Source organism: Aulonocara stuartgranti, assembly GCF_965226115.1.
Source record: "Aulonocara stuartgranti genome assembly, chromosome: 19".
NCBI classification, from domain to species: Eukaryota; Metazoa; Chordata; class Actinopteri; order Cichliformes; family Cichlidae; genus Aulonocara; species Aulonocara stuartgranti.
The window spans coordinates 22,250,792-22,275,703 of NC_138955.1; the positions used below are offsets into that span (position 1 = coordinate 22,250,792).

The 24,912-nt window shown below is 44.0% G+C and overlaps 1 protein-coding gene and 1 long non-coding RNA gene across 2 annotated transcripts; one reads left to right on the forward strand and one right to left on the reverse strand.

The window, feature by feature from the left end:
• Window positions 1–115: 115 nt before the first annotated feature.
• Window positions 116–24,738, reverse strand: LOC309695379. Its single transcript, XR_014273138.1, has 5 exons — window positions 24,652–24,738; window positions 15,174–15,311; window positions 15,001–15,067; window positions 14,817–14,914; window positions 116–3,259 (listed from the first exon to the last, which is right to left on the reverse strand). It is a non-coding gene; the product is annotated as an uncharacterized lncRNA (long non-coding RNA).
• Window positions 15,375–20,177, forward strand: dkc1 (dyskeratosis congenita 1, dyskerin). The gene is made up of 15 exons (XM_082515970.1): window positions 15,375–15,478; window positions 16,356–16,411; window positions 16,494–16,580; window positions 16,933–17,024; window positions 17,100–17,284; window positions 17,517–17,581; window positions 17,759–17,885; window positions 17,968–18,098; window positions 18,308–18,451; window positions 18,637–18,757; window positions 18,941–19,059; window positions 19,132–19,235; window positions 19,553–19,595; window positions 19,669–19,818; window positions 19,943–20,177. Exons 1-15 carry the CDS (start codon window positions 15,463–15,465, stop codon window positions 20,003–20,005), a joined length of 1,503 nt encoding a protein of 500 aa, XP_082372096.1. The 5' UTR covers window positions 15,375–15,462; the 3' UTR covers window positions 20,006–20,177.
• Window positions 24,739–24,912: the final 174 nt, after the last annotated feature.

Here is a 24,912-nt window from a genome sequence, read left to right on the forward strand (position 1 = left end):
GTCATGAGGCTCCAGGCCCTGATGGGTTTCCCATTGAGTTATATATATATATATATATATATATATATATATATATATATATTTTTTTTTTTTTTTTTTAAATATTTAATAATAACTGCCTCCTCTCTGGAACATGGTTCCCTGCCTCCTACATTAACCAGTCTCCAGGCCCCTCTTCTGTGGAACCAGCTTCCAGTTTGGAATCAGGAGACAGACACTATCTCTACTTTTAAGATTAGGCTTCAAACTTTCCTTTTTGCTAAAGCATATAGTTAGGGCTGGACCAGGTGACCCCGAATCCTCCCTAATGCTGGGCTTATGCTGGGCAGACACTGTGCGATTTTTTCAGTCGCGCGATTCAGCTCCTGCTCAAACTGTACGGTTGACTCGCAGGGGTTAGAAGTTCATAGGTCACGATGCAGGGTCTCACACTATACGACCCGATGCTCTGATGCGACCTGAGTGCTCACACTGTGCGTCCATAAAAATGAAGGTTATAACAGAAATTCTACAAGTGACCTATGAACATCTAACCCCTTCGAGTCAACCGTACAGTTTGAGCAGGAGCTGAATCGCGCGACTGAGAAAAAAAAAAATCGCACAGTGTCTGCCCAGCATTAGTTATGCTGCAATAGACGTACGCTGCTGGGTCACAGCAGATGGCCCCGCCCCTCCCTGAGCCTGGTTCTGTTGGAGGTTTCTTCCTGTTAAAAGGGAGTTTTTCCTTCCCACTGTCACCAAAGTGCTTGCTCATAGGGGGTCATATGATTGTTGGGTTTTTCTCAATATTATTGTACACTGTAAAATCTAATATTGTGCTTAATTAACAAATATTAAGTAGACTGAAGTAAGTTACCAGTACTATTCATTCAAAAAGCTGTTCAACTCAATTTATTTGATTTGTCTTAAATCGGAAAAACGTAGTAAGCTGGAAATGTTGCTTTTCCGTGGTTGAACTAAGTACATTTACCCTATACTGTACTTAGGGTTAGGTAGCTTACAACTCACAGGTCGCCTGCTTTACTCGAGTGTTTGGATTCTCTTTATGTTACTTTTGGAGTTTTATATATAAAACATACAAATTAGTCACCCAGGTGTGGATATAAGTATAACCGAAATGATTAACTAGTTCCTAAATTTTTGATTTGGTTTTTGTTTTTAGACAAAACAAAGAACTAGATTGAGAGACGGCATCTGAGGTCATACAAATGGCCTGAAAATGTCAATAGCACCAGATGAAATGGTCATTTTATTTTGTTTTTATCTCATTTTGTGTAAGTAAATACAAACAACCACAGTTTGCTCTGCATTTATTCAAATATCCCACAAACTGACTGCACAGTCTATAGTGAAGTCTGCAAGTTTTTGGACAGTGAAATTTTCTTTGCTGCCCAAATTATTCTGTAGATCATCAGAATGAAAAGCTCTATTTATTATAGAGCCTAAACGGCTCTATAATAAATAGGATTTAGGGATTAACATAGTTGCCATGGTTTCCACTCTTATCTTATTTGTTGTGTGTGACAGGAAAATTCTGGAGAAGGGGAAAGTCAACCCCTTGCAGGCCAGAAAGTAATGGGACAACTTAAAAACAAACAAACAAACAAAGTATGTATGTGTGTTATCAAGAAGATAATTCATAAGAACACAGGTTGATAAATGTGCAATTACTAAGAGTTGTTGTGGTGTTTTTACTTGCCTGCTGTCATTTTTGATTTCCTCTGCCTTTAGGATTGCAAGTATCCAGACTCAGGAGAGGGGGTCAGTGGGAAGCCCACTGCTGGGTTAGGGTAACCCTTGCCCTCATGGATGAGGTGATAGGACAGAGGCATTCCATTAAGCCTCCTGTCCTAATTTCCTCTCTCCCTGAGGACACTCCAGGGCCAAGCACAGCAGTGGGTGACTAAAACTAGTGATGGCCAAATGAAGCTTTCCGAAGCACTGAAGCTTGTATTGAAAAACGGTTCATTACTCGAAGCTTTTCAACACAGTCCTCTCCGGTGACATCTGGTGGTGAAAATTTTGAAGAGCAGCTTGAATCTGCAAAATAAAACGGACTGCTCAATTATCACTGCTCACTCAAGAGTGGAGTTCTCTCTGATATTGGGCCACCGTTCCGTTGCTTTGAACATGTAATTGGTTTTGTTTTCTCGATTGGGGGGCTGAAAAAAATGTAATGCGTATTTGCGTAATACATTTTGATCAATAAACTTTCCCTATTTAAACATGCACTATGGTGGCCTTTCTTTGCTCATAACTCCTTGATGTTGGTAAATACAATAAGTGAGCAATATATATAATATACATATGATAATGCACAGCACATTATGGAGTATGCCCCTGCTGTGAAGTCCTGCCTCCATCTACTTGTCGTTTAATCACTGGACAGCTGGACAGGTTCATACAAAATATTAGATTAGGCCAATTGTCCTATACATATTTTTGACCTAGGGGTGGGATTGATTGTGAACTGGAAAGGGAAAATGCTTAGGAAGCTGAGTAGGGCTGCATCGTCACTGATTTGTAGAATCATTTTGATTCGATACAGGATCCGATTCAATTTGATTGGAATCTGGAAAGTTTTGCCTCAGTCAGAAATATTACAAGTCTGATCATTTAACAGTATATATCCATAATTTCGTATCTATTAAAAGAAAGCTGACACATGTGAGACTTAATTAGAGATGTAAACAGAGAGTTATGAAACCTGCAGCTGCAGAAGCCAGCGAAAAAAAAAGAGGCAAACACAGCGCGGACCCGCCGACACATCAAAATCTGACTCTGACGCGTCGGGTCCGCGCTCTGTGTTCACGTTTGTATGCAGAATCCGTAAACCTGCTCCCAGTTACTGTTTTAGCTGCATGGTGTTTGACGACATGTTGTGAGGTTTAACCTGAGATGCTGGCGTTTCAGGCATAATAACGTTAATTTACAAATCGACACGGGATTTTAATGAATCAATATCACTTTATTCAATTTAGCATGGATTGTAATCAGAAAAGCGATAATCAAAACCCACCCCTAATCAAGAACTTGCAAAGTAAAAACATGATCAATGTAAGGTAGCCCTTTTGTTATTTACATTTAAAAAGAGGATTAGTGTTACTGTGCGCTGGCTGAGTCTGTTTCTTTTCTTAGAAATAGTTTCTCCTGCCCTGGAGAAAATCCACTTGCATGGAACAGAAGAGGCTGTGGAGTGCAGGAACTACACTGCAAGCTGGTAGATATGCAGGTATTCCTGGGTCCTGCAGACTATCACCTAAAAACAATAAACAAAATGATTTTCTAAACTGTAGCAATGTAATGTACGTATAGTGTCAAATACATTGTTGTAGTCTTCATTAGCTTTAATTCACATGGAAGTGTTCCTAAAGTCATATGCTGTAATGATATTTACATTATGAAAACATGATTTTGGACATTTCAAGTTTTTCACTTCGGCAGATAAAATGAATTGAGCAAAATCAACTCAAAATATTCCCACACGCCAGAACGTCCTCTCTTCCTCGCTGGCTCCATATCTGTCAGTGGAATGATCACCTCGTCGCTATCTGTCACCATCAACACACTCCACGAATCCCGTGGATGATTCACTTCCTTATATCTGTTTGAATCAGGTACCGAAGCAGTTACGTGCGTAATGAAGCTTCAGACGTCACTGGTCACGTGACTTTTGCCAAACGAAGCAAGCCTCGACACAGTGCTTCTGAACCAGTGTGTTGTTTTTTTCGACACACGCTCCGGAGCGTCAGCTTCGAGCGGGCCATCACTAACTAAAACGAAAGCAACGAGGAGGAGTGTCAGCCACCCACAACCTTGGCCCACGCACCTGGTTTAATCATCCACCTGCCACAGATCTGCCTGATTGCCTGAGCCACTATTTAACATGGTGGTTCAGTGGACTTCTTGGTTGGATTGTTGAGTAACTCTTGTCAGTACAGCCTGGTTCGCCTCTGGGTCCAGTGTGAAGTACTAGTCTGTTCTAACTGCGTTTCCTTGTCCTCCTGGACCCGTTCCTGTTTCCTGAGTCTGGCAGTGAGGTGTCGAAGAGGACTTGTAAGTGGAGAGTGAGGAGCGGATGTGTGTAGTGTGTTTTGGAGCCGTTCCCCTTCCATCCCTGGAAATCCCAGCCCTATACATTGCATACACTTTCACCTTTGAACCCAATGTGATTGTAAACAAACGTGACTTTCTGAATTCAGCTGGTCTGCGCCCGAGTAAGTTTCATTGTGAGATTATTAAAGTTTAAAATTGTTTAACAAGCAAATACACAATTAATATAATTAATTGTAACGATCTACTATAGTGGGAATAGTTTGTTGTTCAGCAGAACAGTGTCTGGTATGTTGGCTCATATACTTCTTTGCATTTCAAATAGAAGTTGGGCTGATTCTAACTTCAGGAAGTGTTGTTAATTATTCTTTTTGAATCATACTTATAGGGTTTATAGTAGGTCTTGTACTGGAAATATAAGAAAAAACATGTGATTTAGTCACATTTAACTTGTGTGTAAACAAAATTTTAAAAAGTTGGCACCAATTGTTTTCTTAATTTAGTAGAACTTGAAGAGTTTCTTCAGTGGGTAAACAATTAATATATCTCTCAGAAAATTCATGTTATTTGTAGTACTATGCACTTGCAATGAACAAGTTGTCCAACCTTAGTTTACTATGTTCTGGGAACCAGTTAGATGTTACAGTGTAGGGATTTTACCTTACAGCATAAAGCACCTTGAGACAAATGTTGTTGTCATTTGATGCTATATAAATACAATTGAACCGACTTGAACAAAGACAAATATGCTACTACTACTTGTGAAAAAAGACCCTACTTCCTGTACCTGCTATATATAATCGTGGCTAAAGTGTTAGCAGCTCATTTTGAGATGGTTCTTCCTGGACTTCTCTCACAGGAACAAAACTGCTTCATTAAAGGGCTTCATCTGGTTTTCAGTGTTCACACACTGCTGTCCTGTCTGAATTAGTTGTTTCGCTAAAACCAGAGAAAGCATTTGATTGTGTTGAGTGGAATTATCTCTTTGTTGTGTTGAACAGTGTTGAATGAGGTTGTGGGAAGTGGTTTAGCTGTTTCTTTATGCACATGACCTTCTTCTATGTGCATCCCACCAATCGTGTCTCTTTTGTAGAGGTTCGGTTTTTTTTTTGTTTTTTTGCTCTGGCTTTAAGATTAATCTCGTCAAAAGCAAACGTGTTCCTGTTAATCCTCGAGCTCTAGCACTCAAACAAAATCATTTCCCTTTCAACCTTCAAACATTTCAAACTTCCCATCCATCCATTCGCTTCCGCTTATCCTTTTCAGGGTCGTGGGGGGCGCTGGAGCCCATCCCAGCTGTCATAGGGCGAGAGGCAGGGTACACCCTGGACAGGTCGCCAGTCTGTCGCAGGGCCAACACACAGGGACAGACAACCATTCACACTCACATTCATTCGCACATTCACACCTAGTGACAATTTGGATTATCCAATCAACCTATCCCCACAAGCTGCATGTCTTTGGACGGTGGGAGGAAGCCGGAGTACCCGGAGGGAACCCACGCAAACACGGGGAGAACATGCAAACTCCACACAGAAAGACCCCGGCCTGATGGTGGAATTGAACTCAGGACCTTCTTGCTGTGCGGCAACAGTGCTAACCACCGTGCCACCGTGCTGCTTCCAACTTCCCGTTCTTTATTTTTCCAGTTTGGTTCCCTTAGTTGCCCAGATCAGAGTGTGTTGTATGGGACAGGTGATTATTTCCTGATAATTTACATTTACAATAATTTACCCAGCAGTGGGGAGTAGACTTCATCACAGTAGATGTCTTTCTGAAAGTGCTGTAACTAATTTAGATTCGAAGACTTTATTTATCCCCGAGGGGCAATTGAGAAGTTTAAGAATATAATCCACCCACTGTTATCATCTTCAATGCCATGTACCAACACAGAGCAGAACAGCTATCTGAACACTACTCCAACAGAGGTCGATCATCTTGTTAATAATTTTACCTCCTCACTACGTACGACTCTGGATACTGTAGCTCCTGTGAAAACTAAGGTCTCTAATCAGAAGTACCTGACTCCGTGGTATAATTCTCAAACATGTACCCTAAAGCAGATGACTCGTAAGCTGGAGAGGAAATGACGTGTCACAAATTTAGAGGATCATCATTTAGCCTGGAGAAATAGTTTGTTGCTTTATAAGAAAGACCTCTACAAAGCCAGAACATCGCCAACTGAACTACACCAAAGAGCAGCTAGAATCATCCCTCGGACAGAACGGAACAACGCTCGATATTATGTTCTGTTGTGAATAAACATGAACTAATGAGGTTTATGTTTTTTACAAAATTCTTTTTAATTATTTTTTTAATGATTCAGTGATAATAGTTTGCATTGTTTCGCTGACGCACAAACTAACAGAAACGTGCAGGAGATTCTTCACAGCACTAACATCAATGGAATATATGAAGGACGTTTAAGGAAATGATATGAATACTCTGATCTGTCGCTGTGCCTCACACAGTGGAGAAGTACTGAATAGAATAGACTATAAATATCCTTTATTGTCCCTCATTGACAAAGTTCATGGTTAAAACAGCTGCTGGGAGGAAGAACCTGCGACTCTATGTGCACCGTAGATGCACCGTGGTACTTTCCCCACCTTCCCCAGACATGTATCCCATGATGCCACACAACACAACCACCTTAGGAGCCTGGAGCTGATGCCACGCTTCTTCCTGCAGATGTTTTCTCCATCCCTGATCTTCCTTCTTCAGCTCTCGGCTCCTACCTTATTTGATGTAATGGTTCTTTCTTCTCCTTTATTTTAGGGTTGATTCGGGGATTGTTATTGGAGAAACACCATACCTTCAAGAGGGCGCAGTGTTGTCCACACAGAACTTAATGTTGTTTGTGATGCTGTCAGTGTCCTCCCATGACGAGCACAGAGATCTCCCCAGACAGTGGAGCTGAAGCAGTCCCTCAGACCATCTCTGGTTTACCCACAGGCTCGAGATGAACCAGGCTGTGATCTGAGCCCCCCAAAGTCTCTGGTGTGGTAGGTAATGTGTTGGGTGAAGGTGAGCAGAGTACAGGACTAAGAGATATAATTCAAATCGGCAGATTGGAAAAGGCCTGGGGATGCTGTGTTTGGAGTCTGCTGGTAACATAACATCGCAGCTGTTGCTGCATTTAGCAGAGGGTCGGACATACAAACAGCACGTGGTAGCACGTGGTTCCTGAGCACCTCCAAGGTGCTCAGGAACTTTTACTCGTGCACCATAGAGAGCATCCTGGCGGGAAACATCTTAACCTGGTTCGGGAACAGCACCATGCAGGACAGACGAGCTCTACAGAGGGTTGTGCGGTCAGCTGAGCGCACCATCCGCTCCGAGCTCCCTGACCTGCACTCAATCTACAGCAGGCGGTGCTGGACCAAGGCCAGGAAGATCGTGAAGGACCTCAGCCATCCCAACAACAGACTGTTCTCTCTGTTGAGGTCAGGAAAGCGATTCCGCTCCCTGAAGACCAACACAGAGAGACTGAGGAGGAGCTTCTTCCCGCAGGCGATACGGTCTCTCAATCACACCACCACACAGTACTGACCCACACATATGGTTCTTACACACACACTGGACTTTCTGGACTTTGGTTTTGCACAACACTGGTCATTATATTCTTCATTTCCGGTTAATACTTGTACAGCTGCTGTTATTGTGTATATATTTATTTATATTTAGATTTCTTCATACATTCTTATATAGTTCTATATTGTGTATTTTGTTGTACAGTTATTTTATTTTCAACTTTAATTTATATATTTTATCTTATTCTTCCCAGTTAAATTTACCCTTCATTCTAATTTGTGTTGTACAGTTATTTCATTTTTAACCTTAATTTATATTTTATTCCTTCCTAGTTAAATTTACCCTTTTTAATTTTTCATATTTATTTCCTATCTTATTCATAGCCTTTTCCTTTTTTGTTTTCTTTAGGTCACGAGCAGTTGTCCAAGCATTTCACTACATATCGTACTGTGTATGACTGTGTACGTGACAAATAAAATTTGAATTTGAATTTTTAATACGGCCTCACTCTAACAGCTAGCAGCTCAGTGACGGGTCTGTCCCTTCTCCTTCGGTTTGCTGACGCAGGATCTGCGACTCTTCCTCCTCAGCTCACAGGGAACATCAGACCACTCACTGACATGCAGCACCACAGAGCTACGGAGACCGAACGGCACATCCCTGGTGTAAGTAACAGGAGCGTGGCTGCTCACAGTCTCCAAGCACAAGAACTATTAAAAAAAACCTACGTTGTCCACAAAAAGATCTGCTCCTTGTGTGTGAACGCAAACCGGAAGAAACAGAAACACACAGAACGTCAATGCCACTTGTTCCAAGTTTTCGAGTTTCATGTAGTGTTTAGTCTTCCCGGGCGATCGTGGCTCAAAAGTTGGGAGTTTGTCCTGTAATGGTAAATGGCCTGCATTTGTATAGCGCTTTTCTAGTCCCTAAGGACCCCAAAGCGCTTTACACTACATTCAGTCATTCACCCATTCACACACACATTGGTGATAGCAAGCTACATTGTAGCCACAGCTGCCCTGGGGCGCACTGACAGAGGCGAGGCTGCCGGACACTGGCGCCACCGGGCCCTCTGACCACCACCAGTAGGCAAACATGGGGTTAGTATCTTGCCCAAGGATATTTGGCATCCAGGAGGCAGCCTGGGATCGAACCACCGATCTTCTGATTAGTGGCTGACCTGCCCTGCCACCTGAGCTACAGCCACCCCGGAAGGTTGCCGGTTCGAGCCCCGGCTTGGACAGTCTTGGTCGTTGTGTCCTTGGGCAAGACACTTCACCCGTTGCCTACTGGTGGTGGTCAGAGGGCCCGGCGGCGCCAGTGTCCGGCAGCCTCGGCTCTGTCAGTGCGCCCCAGGGTGGCTGTAGTGACTGCCATCACCAGTGTGTGAATGTGTGTGTGAATGGGTGGATGACTGGATATGTAAAGTGCTTTGGGGTCCTTAGGGACTAGTAAAGCGCTATACAAATACAGGCCATTTACAGTTTACCATTCCCAGTTTAGGTTTTGTTAGCTCTGTGTAGTCGCTCTTTGCTTTTGTTTATTCTTCATTTTCATCTCCACATGATCTGCCTTTGTAAATCGTGACAGTCATAAAAACTGAGTACTGAGTAGGAGCTGCTCCCTCAAATCCGAGGACTTCATCCTCCATTGGAAAAGGGTGGAGCGCTCAGTCCAGGTCATGGACAAGTTGCTGCCTAAAGTGGAGGAGTTTAAGTACCTCAGGGTCTTGTTCACGAGTGAGGGGAAGGAAGAGCAAGAGATAAAGAGTGACTCTTGATTTACCTGTCATTCTACGTCCCTACCCTCACCTATAGTCTAGGTCAGGGGTCTGCAACCTTTAACACCCAAAGAGCCATTTGGACCCGGTTTCCACGCAAAAGAAAACACTGGGAGCCGCAAATACTTTTTTAAATCTAAAATGAAGATAACACTGTATACGTTGTTTTTTTTACCTTTATGCTTTGTGTGAACAACTAAAGTAAGTAAAGTTTATTTATTAAGCGCTTTTCACAGACAGGCAGTCACAGAGCGCTGTACACAAATATTAAAATAAACAATAGACATTATACACAATGTAAAAGATCAAATGTAAATAATGTAAAGATTATAAAATGCGTAGATCAACAAAAGGCTTGTTTGAACAGAAAAGTTTTGAACTGCTTTTTAAAAGAATCCACAGAACAACTTAGGTGTGTTGTTTATGAACTCCATGAAGTGCTACAGAGAAAAGTACATTTATGTAATTAACACATTTTGAACTCTTAAAGAAATATAACAAAAGGAAAGACGCTGAACTAAAATGATCCAGCAAACAAAAACTGTTGTGAGCCTCCACCCTTGTATCGCCTTTGGGCTTTTGGAGCCTTGACCTGACTTTTAAAAAGTAATTGGAAAAAAGCACTATGTTGCTAAAAATGAAAAATAGATATTTACAAAATTCTGCCTAAATATGTATATTACCTGGTTAATGTGTGTGGCGGGGCGTGGTCTGCAGTGCCGCTGCATGGGAAGCGGACGCACCTGAGCGGCACCCGCAATCACGCCTCGCCGCCTTAAAGTCTGTGCTCTCTCTGCTGTTGAAGAGCTACAGCCGGCTGTATGCGTACAGCAACCGCGTGTGAAAAGTGGTCAATAAAGAGATGCTGAAAAACGTGTTCATGCAAACATCGTCGGGTCTGCCGTCGTATGTTTACAATGGGACTTCTGCCCCTGAACCTCTGCGCACAGCGTCTGCAGATCGGGGCTTTCATCTTTACGTAGGACTGTCGTGTGAGGCGTAAGTGGTGTTTGTTTTTAACATAGTTCACGGTGGAGAACAGCTGCCGACATAATGTGGATCCGAAGATCCATAACTGGCCTACCTGGGGTTGAAAGTCTCGATAAATGCACGGCGTTTCGGCGGGTACACCGGCTTCCACGAGTGTGACGCTTATTTTGAGCAATGAAAAAATAAAGATATAATTTTATTTTTATATTTCAATATAACAATAATCTTCCAATTTAGAACTACAAGTTAAAAAAAGAACTAAACACAAATAAAATACACTTCAGCAAAATACTTCTAATTTATTTTCCCAAACCACCCGGAGCTGCAAAATAAAGACTAAAGAGCCGCATGCGGCTCGCCGACCCCTGGTCTAGGTAGTGCCCAAAAGAATGAGTTTACGGATACAAGCAGCAGAAATCAGCTTTCTCTGAAGGGTGGCTGATAGGTTGGGCCGCTATTCCTCTGGATCGAAAGTGGCCAGTTGAGAAGGTTGGTTGCACCTGGGTGCCTCCTGGGAGGTGTTTCGAAATGAGGCCCCAGGGCAGATCCAGGATATGCTAGAGAGATGAAATCTCTCAGCTGGCCTGGGAACACCGCACTGACACATACAGCCAATCGGATCCTATCCACATATGAATTACTTTTATAATACATATAACATGGCAATGGGCCCAAACTCCAGATTTACACAGTCAAGGACTCTCTTCCATAAAGGCAGTACCATTAACTTAGCTATGAACTTAGCAATGATGTTAAACTGCAGCAGCTCAGCTGTAAAAATGGGAATATCTGATCTTACACCCAACACTGTGCATCACACACACATTACGGCACGTGTGTTTTCAGCATGTCAGAGGTAAACGGCTCACTATCAGAGCTCCAGGTAACAGGCTCTGAGACGAGTTCCTGGGAGAGGAGGCAGCTTTTGGGGGCAGACGGGCTCCACCTCAACACCTGGGGACGCCGTTTGCTGTCCGCCAATTTGGCATTTGGCGTACAGCACTCCCGCACACGGCCCTGTCATTACCCCAAACCGACATTACCTGCTGATCTGTCCGCCACTGACTGATGTCCCTCTGGTCCCAGCTCCTATATTTGTTCCACTTTTAACAGTAATACACAAAACTCTGGACTCGGACCTCTCTCCCACAGTCAACACAATACCCGTCATAATCACAAACAGAGAGCAACAGAATCATCATAAATCCAGTAACTCCAAAAACATTAATAACCTCCGGCCTCTTCAAAGATGTCAACATCCATTGAACTCTACTGTCAAAAATCCACCAGTCTCAGTCAGTATGGCACTTTTAAATGTCCGCTCTCTGTTGAACAAGTCTTTTATTATTAATGATTTAAGTTTAGATAATAAACTTGATTGTTTATTTTTAACTGAAACGGCTGGGCTCGGATGCACCAGCTGTTCTCACTGAGGCCTCCCCACCAAATTTTAATTTCTCTTTTTCTATTAGAAGTGGTGAGAGAGGTGGTGGGACTGCATCTTTAGCCAACAACACACTCACCACCAAACACATTTTATTTGATCATTTTACCACTTTTGAATTCCATGCTATTGTTTTTAGCAGCCCTCCAGTTTTATCTGTCACAGTTTACAGACCACCTAAAGACAGCGCTGCTTTTATCAAGGAATTCTCTGAATTTTTAACAAACATACACTCAAAATATAACATGATAATTCTAACCGGTGATTTTAACCTGCACATAGATAATCCTTCTGACCCTGCAGCAAAAGAATTCTTAAACATTCTTCACTGTTTGGATTTTACCCAGCACGTCACGCAGCAACAACAGAGGAGCAACACGTCACGCAGCAACACACTCTGGACCTGGTCATCACCCATGGGCTGTCCACCAGGGTGTCCTCTGTTGTTGACTTGGCTGTCTCTGACCACTACTGTGTGTTTTTTAACATCACCGGTTTTATTCAGCGGAAGACCTCGGTGCGAACTGTGAGGAGGCGCTATCTAACCTCTGAAGTGGCTGCAAGTTTAAGTTTCAAGAAATTCATACTTCACCAAAATAATCAGTGATAACAAAAATAATCCCAAGGTCCTCTTTTCCACCATAGATCAATTATTTAACCCTGATTTTAACAGCTCCCAAAGAACCCCCACAGACTCGCTCTGTGAGCAGTTTGCAGACCACTTCAGGGGAAAAGTCAGCACCATCAGATCTGATATTTTATCTTCTCACGATATGATTGTAAACACATCTGAGGGCTCGATTGTACCTGAGGAGACACTGGACAGCTTTGTCCTGGTTAATGCTGAGAACCTTCAGAAAGTTTTCTCCACAGTGAGACCCACCACATGTCTTTTAGATCCAATCCCTTCTTCACTCTTTAAAACACTTTACTTTTTTTAAAAAAACTATATTTTTTGAGGTTGAGCTTTTATACATGATGAATTGCTCTCTTCAGTTGGGTGTCTTCCCTGCTGCCTTTAAAACGGCGGTGGTGAGGCCCCTTCTGAAGAAGAGCAATTTGGATTGTAATGATTTTAATACAGACCTGTATCCAACTCACCATTTTTAAGTAAAGTCTTAGAAAAACTTGTTTTTACTCAGATTACTGATTTTCTCAATGATAGACAGATCCTGGAGATATTCCAGTCTGGATTTAGGGTGAACCACAGCACAGAGACGGCTCTCCTAAAGGTTTTAAATGATCTTAGATGTAACTGGGACGCCCAAAAGCTCTCAGTCCTGGTGCTACTGGATCTAAGCGCAGCCTTTGATACAGTAGACCACGCTATTCTTTTAAACAGACTGAAACACATGGTGGGCCTCTCTGGTGCTGTACACAACTGGTTCACTTCCTGTCTCTCAGACAGATCTTTTATGGTGAGTATGGATACATGCTCCTCTAAGATCCATAAAATGACATGTGGTGTGCCTCAAGAGTCGGTTCTAGGCCCTGTACTTTTTAATTTGTATATGCTCCCTCTCGGCAGTGTCATCAGGAGGCATGGAGTGAACTTCCACAGTTACGCTGATGACACGCAGCTGTACATCTCCGTGTCTCCTGATGACACCAGACCAATGGATGCTCTTTTTAACTGTATTCTAGATATAAGATCTTGGATGGCAGAAAACGTTTTACAGCTTAACCAGGACAAAACTGAAGTTTTAATCGTCGGTCCCGAGGCTCAGAGAGAGAAACTCTTGTTTAAATTAGAGGCATTTTCACTATGTCCTTCGCTACAAGTGAAAAACCTGGGTGTTATTTTTGACTCTGAGCTTGGTTTTATCCCACATATTAAGCATGTAACCAAAATTGGATTTTTTCATTTTAAAAATATAGCCAGAGTCCGCCCTATTCTCTCTCGGGCCAACACGGAGATGCTGATGCATGCTTTTATTACCAGTCGCATTGATTACTGCCCTGCTCTCTGGTCTCCCCAAAAATAATATTTCACCTTTACAACTTTTACAAAACTCTGCAGCTCGTGTGCTGACGAAGACCAGAGGGCGGGCCCACATTACACCGGTTTTAGAATCGCTGCACTGGCTCCCCGTGTGTTTCAGGATCGATTTTAAAGTTCTTTTATTGGTTTTTAAATGTCTTAATGGTCTTGGGCCTTCTTATCTCTCAGATCTGCTTTTACCATACGAACCCTCGCGGACCCTGAGGTCCTCTGGTACTGGCCTTTTGATTGTTCCCAAAGTCAGGACACATACTCACGGAGAGGAAGCTTTTCAGTGGTATGGTCCTCGTCTGTGGAACAGCCTGCCGGAGGAGCTCAGGGCCGCAGAGAACGTACATGTTTTTAAGAACAGGCTCAAAACCACCTTTTTAATTTAGCTTTCACCTAACGTTTATTTATTTTATGCTTATTTATTCTATCCTGTTATTCTATTTATTAATTTAGGCTTTACCTAATATTTATTGATTTTATTCTTATTCATTTTTTATCTTCTTACTCTATTTATATTTATATTGAACCCCATTCTTATTTATTTTATCTTTTTATTCTGTATATACTCTTATTGGGTCATAGCTCCAGTGTTTCCTCGGAGGGCGCTCTCTGCACCGGGGCTGTGATCGACCGTGGCTGCTGGGGCTCTGGGGGTCCTCTCAGCCTGGCTGGGGGGGCTTCTTCGTCTCCCTCCTGCTGTGTGCCCGGCCTGGAGGCTGCGGTCTGTGACCGGCTCCCGGTGCAGATGGCTCCCTGTGATACTGTTTCCTCACCTGGCTCATGTGTGCCCAGCCCAAGTTTACTCTTTAAGTGTGCGTGTGTGTGTGTGCGTGGGGGGGGGGGGGGGGGGGGGTATGTATCCATGATCGTTTATGTTAATGAGAGTGTGGGGAGTGAGTTGGAGGGCACGGTAGGGTGGGCTGCTTTTAACCATGTAATTCATTTTGTGCTACATTGCTGTATGAAAAGTGCTTTATAAATAAAGATTGATTGATTGATTGATTGATTGATTGATTGATTACCTGCTCTTCTTCCTCTGCTCTTCTTTTTGGCCCTAAACACAGATGAAGTCACCTGGACACCAAAGGTCAGGAAGAACAAATGTAATCCTTCTCTTCTCCTTTTGTTTATATGTAGAAAAAGGAAAAACTTAATAAAAAGTAGATCAAAAACGGAAGAAAACTCTGATCCACATATGAACATTACCTGATGCTGCTGAAGTGATGCAGTGCACCGACAGCGTGTTCGTGTCGTCGGGTGAACGATCCACGCTCTGTACATTTATATTTTAAAAAGTTGATTCAGGATTTAATGAATCGGTATTGCGTTATTCAAACTATTCAAAAATTTGAATCGGGAAATCGATTTTTTAAACCCACCCCTAGTTTGGTCACACAGGAGGAGCCTCACTCACATGTCCACTTTCCCATCAGGACATGTAGTAACACTGAGGAGGAGTCACAGTGGGAGTCACTCAGTCTGAACTTTGACCTTCAGGTCGCTCCTGTTTCTGAAATCTGGAAGAAGCGAGGAATGAAAGACACGTTTGGTGATCTCCACACCACGAGGTGGCGGTAAACCCCTCCGCTTCTGCCAACACCAAAGAAGAAGGAGGAGCAGGGGGAGAAGAGGAGGAAGGGGTCGCGGTGCGCGCTCAGTCGACGGAAGATGGCGGACACAGAAGGTGAGCACGAGGCTCGTCTCTTCCAAACTTTCAGCTTTTAGTTTTAATCAGAATCAAATTCACGTAAGAGACTGGACAGAACCAGAACCTCGGCGCCGGCGCACATCCGCTCGCTACGCGCAGCCTCTTCGACTGAGCAGAACTGCGTTTAAAAAGCAGAAAACACGTTTTCCAGAAAAAAACGCCTTTTGATCGTGAATGTTCTGAGTCTGTTTGTTGGGTTTAAGGTTAGGATGATCTGGGGACCGGTTCGAGCTCAGGTACACGTGACAGTGTGTGTCTGCGTGTGTGCAAGCCGCGTGTGTGCAGCACGTGTGCAACCGCAAACTGACTTTAACTGTTCAGGTGGATCGTGTGTTGGTAGGATCTGATCAGTGAGTTGGATCGGATCAATCCGCGGATTTTAATCGATCTGCAGGTTTGGTTGAGCTGCTGGGAGGTCTCGGTGCCGACTGAGCTGGGTTTGAATCACTTTCAGTCAGTCTCTGCTGGGATCGATCACTAATTGATTATTACGATCGGGTCCAGTTCACTGCATCGATCTGCGGCCGCGTTAAACATCTTGATTATTAATCGCCTGATTACTGATAAGTTGAGCAATTGAGCAAGGCCTGTTAGCTCTGTGTATTAGCCACTTCATGCTAACAACCACGTGTGGCAGGGAGGCCACGTGGTTGTGCAGCTGCGCACGAGGGAGAGAAGAATGAGCCGATTTAACCTGTGAAATAATTACAGTTCGTGTCGTCACCATTTTGGCACCAGATTTTTTTTCCCACCTTTTGTGTTAGATCATCTTAAAGCAGGTCAAAGACAGAGGTCTGCCTGCAGACTGAGCATGCTCATTGTCACCCTGATGTCAGGTTTGTTGGTTTTTCAGCAACGTCAGTGAAGAAGAAGAAGAAAGTGAAGAGAGTCAGTGAAGAAGATCTTGGGGTGAGTCAGAAGGTCAGAGGTCGCCATTTCAGCGCCTGGCACTGTGAAGTGTGTGAACAAACTTCTTGTTTTTGTTGTTCAGGAAGTCCAGCAGAGCGGGGACTTCTTCATCCGCCCAGAGTCCAAAGTCGCCTCATTGGACACGTCGCAATGGCCACTGCTGCTAAAGGTAGGTCACCTGAGTCTGCCTGTTATTGTCACCATACTACTTCCTGTCAAGTGATGGTCATGTGATGTGATGAGCCTGTTTATCCATTCGCTGAGTGCTGCCTTTGAGTCGCAGTCGGTGCTTCTGCTCCCGTTCTGGGGGCGGAGCCTCTCGGTTGGGGTCCTGGCAGCGTCCCGGCGTTCTGCCGGACGACAGACAGAACCTCGCCAAGAGAACGGTGCAACTCGACCGCTGCCAAGACGACTTCCTGTTCTGATCATATGACACTGCAACCCATATCCAAGAGCCTGACAGTGTGCTGTGTTGCTCTTCAAACAGGAAGTGACGTTCTGTGTGTGTTTTTTATCTGCAGAACTTTGATAAGCTGAATATCCGGACGGCGCACTACACGCCGTTACCGAGCGGCAGCAACCCACTGAAGAGGAACATCCACGACTATGTCAGGTACCGCCCCGCCGACACACCTCACCAATACGCCATCCCAGCGCCCCTCTGATTCTACTTGCTGTTTCCTGTCAGGTCAGGCTTCATTAACCTTGACAAACCAGCAAACCCATCATCCCACGAGGTCGTGGCGTGGATCCGGCGGATCCTTCGAGTCGAGAAGACGGGTCACAGCGGCACGCTTGACCCGAAGGTCACGGGCTGCCTGATCGTCTGCATCGACCGAGCCACCCGGTTGGTCAAGTCCCAACAAAGTGCAGGTAATGATTACCACTTCCTGTTCCTGTTGGAGGTGATCATTGTGATGCCACACAGAAGATTGGTTCACGTGTGGCAGGTCACACCTTTGCAGCGATCAATTGCTGTGACCAGTTTATGATCAGCTGACAGGAAGTGGTTCACCTCTGTAGTCCGGCTCGCCGTCTTTGCCCCTCGCCAAGGCATGGGCCCAGTAAACTGCTGCCGCCTCACTGCTCTCTGTGTTTATTGCAGGTAAAGAGTACGTGGGAATAGTTCGGCTGCACAACGCCATCGAGAGCGAGCACGTTCTGGCCCGGGTAAGACTTCCTGCCGCCAAGCGCTCGCTCATCGATCTGCTCGAGTATTGATTGGCGTGCTTATCGATCATAAGAAAGCTCCTTTTTGATTAAAAACATCCTAATACAGTTTTCCTGAAGCTCTTATTGGCTGGCTGCCAGTCATGTGACCTCCACTGACTGTGATTATATCTGCAGGGGCTGGAGACGCTGACGGGCGCTCTGTTCCAGCGGCCGCCACTGATCGCCGCCGTCAAACGTCAGCTGAGAGTTCGAACGATTTACGAGAGCAAACTCATTGAGTACGACCCCGAGAGGAGGCTTGGTGAGCGAGACGATCATTTGGCGTTTAATCGCTTCACCTGTGTGGGGGCGCAGTGATGTCACAGGTCACGTCTTTCCTGCAGGTATATTCTGGGTGAGCTGTGAGGCGGGGACATACATTCGCACGCTGTGCGTCCACCTGGGGCTGATGCTCGGCGTTGGAGGCCAGATGCAGGAACTGAGGAGGGTCCGGTCAGGGGTCCTGGGAGAGAAGGTGAGCGTCACTTCCTGTGTGATGTCACTGTGGTTTCAAAGTGTTGAGTCCAGGCCCGCTGCTCAGTGCAGGTCTGTCAATTGAACTTTGACACAGAGACGGCGATGGAGAGGTGGTGGACATGGCGTGTCCAAACCCCGAACCCGAGTATCGCCGACATGACATCGCAGCACTTAATGATGACATCACTCACCGGATCTCTGTTTCAGGACAATTTGGTGACGATGCACGACGTGCTGGACGCTCAGTGGCAGTTCGACCACAACAAAGACGAGTCGTACCTGCGCCGAGTCATCTTCCCGCTTGAGAAGCTGCTTGTGTCACACAAACGCCTCGTGATGAAGGACAGCGCCGTGAGTCTTCCTTGCCATCCTCCCAGTTTAGAAAACAACTGTGAATGTTAAAGTGGAGGTCACCTGTTTGGTGAAAGTCAGGCAGATGCTCGCCGTATTTCACCTGTTTGTCAGCGAGATTAACAGTCATTGATGAGCTGCTGAATTTTACCTGCACAGGTGACACTGAAAACATCTGTCTGCAGGTGAACGCCATCTGTTACGGAGCCAAGATCATGCTGCCAGGTGTGCTCAGGTATGAAGACGGCATCGAGGTGAACCAGGATATCGTTGTCATAACAACAAAGGGCGAGGCCATCTGCACAGGTGAGTTAGTGTGTGATGCCGTCACGTCCTGGTCAGGTGAAGCCACGTGATGAGTTGAGTAGCTGCAGCAGCTTTCGGGCCGTGATGACTTGCTATCTATCACCCATAACTGATGGCTCCGCCTCTGCTCGATCGAGGTTATCAATTAGCGATGGGGTCATTGACCAGTTTGTTTTTGTGCAGCGGTGGCGCTGATGACCACAGCAGTGATATCCACATGTGACCATGGTGTGGTGGCAAAGATCAAGAGGGTGATCATGGAGAGGGACACGTATCCCCGCAAATGGGGCCTGGGACCAAAGGTGCGCCTGACAACACTGATCAGCTGTGAGCGAATAACCCGATCGAGTGTTTAACGAGTTTTTGTTAATCAGGCGAGTCATAAGAAGATGCTGATTCAGAAGGGACTGCTCGACAAACACGGCAAGCCCAATGGCAGCACGCCGGCCGACTGGAAGGACCAGTACGTCGACTACAGGTACGTGCAGGGGTGGGGTCCAAGTGGAGGACAGGTGCACGTTTCTTATTCGGACACAGTAAGAACACCTGAAGATGATTCTGTAGCGTGAGGTAAAGTCGGGCAGGTGAAGCAGACAGTTATCCCTCGCCGAGCTGGCGTGCTCTCCGAGGGAGTCAGTCTGCGACAGCAATGTTCGGGTCTGGGCTCCTTCACTCAGCTTCCTGCTGATCTGCAGCTCGCCTGAGAACAGTCATGTGACAATGTCCACCCCAGCTGTCACTCTTCTGAGTTCAGCAGGAAGTGTTTAAGGTTTTGGTTTGTTTGTTTTTAAACAGTGTCTCCCAGGCGACCGGGGAGTCGGGCGATGCTTCAACAAAGGTAAACTCGAACAGTAATCACTCAAATCAGGTGTAGTCTGAGCTGATGCTGACCTTTGAGCTCTGATCTGCAGAGGAAGCGGGAGGTGACGGAGAGTGAAGGTGAAACGCCACCCAGCACACCGTCTGCAGAGGAGGCAAAGAAAGAGAAGAAAAAGAAGAAAAAGGAGAAGAGGCTGAAGCTGGCAGAGGCGGAGGCAGAGGACACGGGCCCAGAAGCACAGGTGAGTGCGTCTGTGACGTAACTGTGCAGCAGGAAAAAACTCTTAAACGACTGCACAGAGGCTTGTCTGCATTTTTCAACAGTGTGCGTGTGACTCGTGTTTTCATCATGGCTTCTTCCTGCAGGTTGTGGAGAGCGCAAAGAAAAAGAAGAAGAAGAAGAAACAAAAGGAAGGTGACACAGAGTAAGGAGTCTCAGGTGAACGGGTGGCGAGACCCGGCCCACGTCAACCCTGAGTGCAGATGGTTGTGGGAGTTCTGCATGCAAGCAGAACATAACGTTATTTTGTAAAAATATTTTTTTAAACTGTAAATACCTGTTTGTACTTTTAAGATTAAATGTTTTTTGTTCTGAAACTGAGCTTGAGCTTTTTGTTTGTTTGGTTTGTTTTTTGAAAATTTGACCTCGGACCAGAAATAAAAGCTTTATCATATACTTGTATATGTCATTATGTGACTTCAGGACACAGTTGAGAAAATTGTAGCTGGTCTGGTTGTAATCTCATTACATTTCCTCCTGAAATGCAACAACTATGGTAGAGGAGGGGGTGTGGCAGCAACTTTCCACTTTAGCTTATTAATCAAGACATGTTTAGATTCATTTGAAAGCCTGACTGAGCTTTTTCCACCTGAGCTCAGAAACCAGTCCTGTTATCATCCAACTGGCCCTTAGTCAGAGTTTAATTCCTCAGACCTTTTTAATCTGATTTAGTGTTAGTCCCAAATAAATAATTACAGTGCCTGACGGTCAGTGCTCCGTTAAGCTGAGCAGTCCTTTAATTAATAATGACTTTCTTCAAAAGTAAAATTTTTACCCTTAGAAAAAAAATATTTGAAGAGTTTCAGTCAGGTTTCAGAGCTCATCACAGCACAGAAACAGCTTTAGTGAAGGTTACAAATGATCTTCTTATGACCTCTGACAGTGGACTCATCTCTGTGCTTGTCCTGCTAGACCTTAGTGCAGCATTCGATACTGTCGACTAGCAGTGGGTTTTGTTTATCGATTAAAATCTATTCTAGCTTGGATAATGTGATATCGATTCATTAAAATCCTGAATCGATTTTTAAATTTATTTTTCCTGAAACGCCAGAATCTCAGGTTAAATCTCACAGAATTTCAACAACCACCAAACATTTAAAACAGTAAATGAGAGCAGTAACACGCTTCTGCACAGAGACGTAAACACAAAGCGCCGACGGATCAGAATCGGTGAGATGTAGTCTTTCTCACCGACGACACGGTTGGGGCTGAAAGCTGACAGCTCGCTGATTCTGATGTTTTGGCGCTGGAATATAACAGGGGAAAATAACAGGGCTGGACTGGGACAAAATATCGGCATTTTGACTAGTGACCGGCCCACCATGGTATTATAGGAAAAGTCCTAAATCCTTTAAAGCCTTTATAATAAGCTTAAACCTACACCACCTTCCGTATTCTGAACAGTAACACCTAATTTATAATTACATATACCTATAACTAAAAGGGTTGCCAACTCCCAGCAAAGAAAAAAAGTAGGGAACCACTCCCCCACCCTCTGCCTCAAGATGCTTAACTAACAAAACCGATTTAAATTTAATGCACGTATACAACAAATGCACATAAATCTATTATTTTTCTCCAGTAATTAAATAGATTCAACATCTTTCTTCAACAGAATTGCAGACTGCACAGATGGTACCTTAACAAAGTAAAGAAAACTATAACCTACTAGGGTATATACTAACTAGACTTGATATTTACTGAATACAATAATGGATTTCTATACATTTGACATCAGATGAAAACGTTGGTTGAAAGATTCAGATAATTATTTGTTAAAAGTGAGACATTTTAAATGAGAACAAGAAAGAAAAGTATTTCTTTGTGCCCCCCTCCTCTCCCTGTTAATGCCCTACCTGCCCCCCTGGCAACTAGGGCTGCCACGATTAGTCGACTAGTCACGATTACGTCGACTATCAAAATTGTCGACAACTAATTTAATAGTCGATGCGTCGTTTGAAGCTTTGTAAGATCCCAAAAGACGCAGGAATAAGTAGTAGGATTTAAGAGTGTAATAACGGACTGAAACAGAAGATGGCAGCATTGCATGTACAAGGATGCCAGCTGCCATTAAACCCCGAAGAAGAAGGCTGTGTCCCAGAATTCATAGCGCGGCCCTGCTCAGTTTCCAACAATGGCGGCAGCTAGTTGGTTTTAATATTACTCTTATTATTCTTTCTGGGTCACAAAATAAACGTTTAACATATTTTCAGGGAAAATGTGTAAACCTCAAATATCTGCTCAGTTTATCAAGACACCACATATTTTCAAAAGCTCTCCGACATTTTCGGAGACGTCTGTTACCCACTAGCTCGATAGCGAGCCGGGGGCAAGGCTCACTAGAGCCGTGAGAACACCGGACTCCCGGCTTCAAACCCACCGCTGTCTTTCGCTACTCGGGTTAAACATGATATATAAGTCACTTAGATAACTTAAAAATGTTATTGTTTGGCTTTTTTCACTGTTTTATTTGTTCCTGAGTAAATCGGTTTGGCTGAGATTAAAGTTATAGTTTTTACACAGCTGAATAAATGTCAAGCGGACAACTGATTATCAGAAGTGTGAGACGGTCGAGAGTTTACTCCGGTGTCCTGTTATATTTTAGATACCAAGGAGCAGACGGCTGAGTTTATTAAACTCCATCGAAACAATCTGCAAATGTCATTAAAATTTAATAAACTATCATCTTGTCTTTATTTTTAGTTAGCACATACCTTAAACACTTAAAGCTGTAAGCTAATGATAGCTATATAAGAGCAGATGCTGCTGGTGCAATAAGCTGTACGTTTTACGTTCAACGGATGATGATCTTATTAGTCAACTAATTGCAAAAATAATCGGTGACTAGTCGACTACCAAAATAATCATTTGTGGCAGCCCCCTGGCAACACTTTGCTAGACCCGCCCCTACACAGTTACCAGCTGTCAGCTACATAGAAAAGGATCCTGGTGTTATTTGTCTCTCAGAAACAGTTCATAACTTCAACTCATTCATGTCACCTAAAAGGTAAACCTGTTTCTCCATCACCTGTTCAGCTCTGATGATTCAGTAAGGACATCTCCTGGTTTCATCTTCATGTTTCCCTCTCACCACATATCCAAACCGACATCATGACCAGCAGCTTTACAGCTGTGGCTCCAGCAAACATCAGCTGATACTAGAAATTAATATTAAATAAATGCTAACAACAGCTGATCAAGCTTAAACGTGCTGCTATTGTTTAATGCGACCTCCGCTGGTTTCCTCTTTCTGATGCAGAGAAAAAAGCCGATCAGCTGATCATTGATCAGTTTCATGATTGAATTAGCAACTTTCTAGCTGAAGTAGTATGGGACAAATCGCGTTCCTTTTCACATTGACTTTAAAGTTTGACCTCCTCGGCTGTAATTGGTCCAGCCCAGAGTTGATCATGACCAACTGGCCAATCCACCACTGTTCATTTATACCGTTAAAAAAAAAAAGAAAAGGAAGAAAACCCCACTGGCCCATAAAAACGAAAAATCACTAGCGGCCCACCGGGCAAATGCCCGGTATGCCCGATGGCCAGTCCAACCCTGAAATACAGTCATGACAATAAACGAATATGAGTTCAAGGACTTAACAACATTACTTCAGTTACATTACACCAACATCTCTGATACATTAGCACTAAGGGAACACTGAATGACCTGGTGGTTTATGTCCATCTAAGATTGCCACAAAGTAAAAGATCTCTCAGCAACATTATGCAACATTTTAGCCACATTATTGCCCCGATCAGATCAGTGAGCTGGGATTTTCTATTCTAAGCATGAGCTACTGTTACAGCAACAGACATTAATGCTACTGGTGTCCCACACAACAACTCAATGTCCACTATGTGAAGCAGCCAAACATATGCCTTCTCCTCTCGTTAACAGAGATAAATTGCTGGCATATTGGTTTTACATCTATACTGTCCAGTCTCTCCTGGTGGACATACAGCAGCATTGTTTAATCTCATTTGAGTCATTGTTGACTTTAGCCATGTTTTCTGAGAGCACTGAAGCTTTTTTCAGCCTCAACTGAGGATACTGGGATGACTAAAAGCAGCCTGACAATTGTCATGATAATAAATACTAGTTAATCTATAGCACCAAATCATCAGCCAGTCACCTGTGACCTCGCCTCTTCACCTCTGAGCTACAACATGGCAGAGCTGCCTCTGTCACCTGATAAACAACAGTGAGACACTCCACATACATGCAGTCAGACATGTGCTTCAAATACAGTCATGAACCAACAAGTCATCATCCAATTTCACCTGTGATCTTGTGTCACCATTACTCTCTGAGCTTTGTGTTGGTTCTTCTGTCACCTGACAAATAGGACATACATGACAATAAGAATAAAATGTGGAGCTGCTTCAGTGTTTCTGTCACTTTGTGCAGATCTTGACTCATCAGTAATGTTTGTAGGGTGAGTGCGTTTTTACAACAATTTGTGCAAACTGCACTACAAGGTGGAATATTTGCAAAATCGTGACTATTCCTATGAATATGTCAGTGCCATTAGGATGAAATTATTTAACAGCCTCTGTAAACTTATATCCTGGCTGCTCGAGGCTGCTGTTTTCTGACAGTTTCAATCAAAATTAGAAATGCTGCTCTGAGACTGAGAGAACTAATAGTGCTGCATGTTGTGCAGTTAGTTTATAAAACACGTTATTCATGGTTACATACAATTTTAGACTGATGTGCGCCAAAACCTAGCATAGCCTGTAACGTTATTATGACGGACACATTTTATGAGTGAGCTTTGCTTTAAGTGACTTACAGGTTTCTTTGAAAAACACTTTCTTATATCCAGATTCTTCCTTTTTGCCGCCGTCCTCCTCGCAGCGCAGGTTTGCCGCTGCTAAAACTAAACAGAGCTCCCTGAAAGGCTCAGCCAATCACATTGGCCATATTTGTCACATGACGTAGGACTCCAGTAGAGAAGTAATTTAACTCTTTCTGCACCGCTGGGTGTATGAGACGCTGACAGATCGTTTTTTCTTTCTATCGGGTTGTTTTTCTTTACTCGAAGAGATCAAAT

What these genes read in the sequence shown, in the direction of transcription:
- dkc1 (XM_082515970.1), top strand. An exon ending in AACATCCACGACTATGTCAG is followed by an intron (nt 17,025 to 17,099) that starts GTACCGCCCCGC and finishes GTTTCCTGTCAG; the next exon opens with GTCAGGCTTCATTAACCTTG. An exon ending in CGACCCCGAGAGGAGGCTTG is followed by an intron (nt 17,886 to 17,967) that starts GTGAGCGAGACG and finishes TCTTTCCTGCAG; the next exon opens with GTATATTCTGGGTGAGCTGT.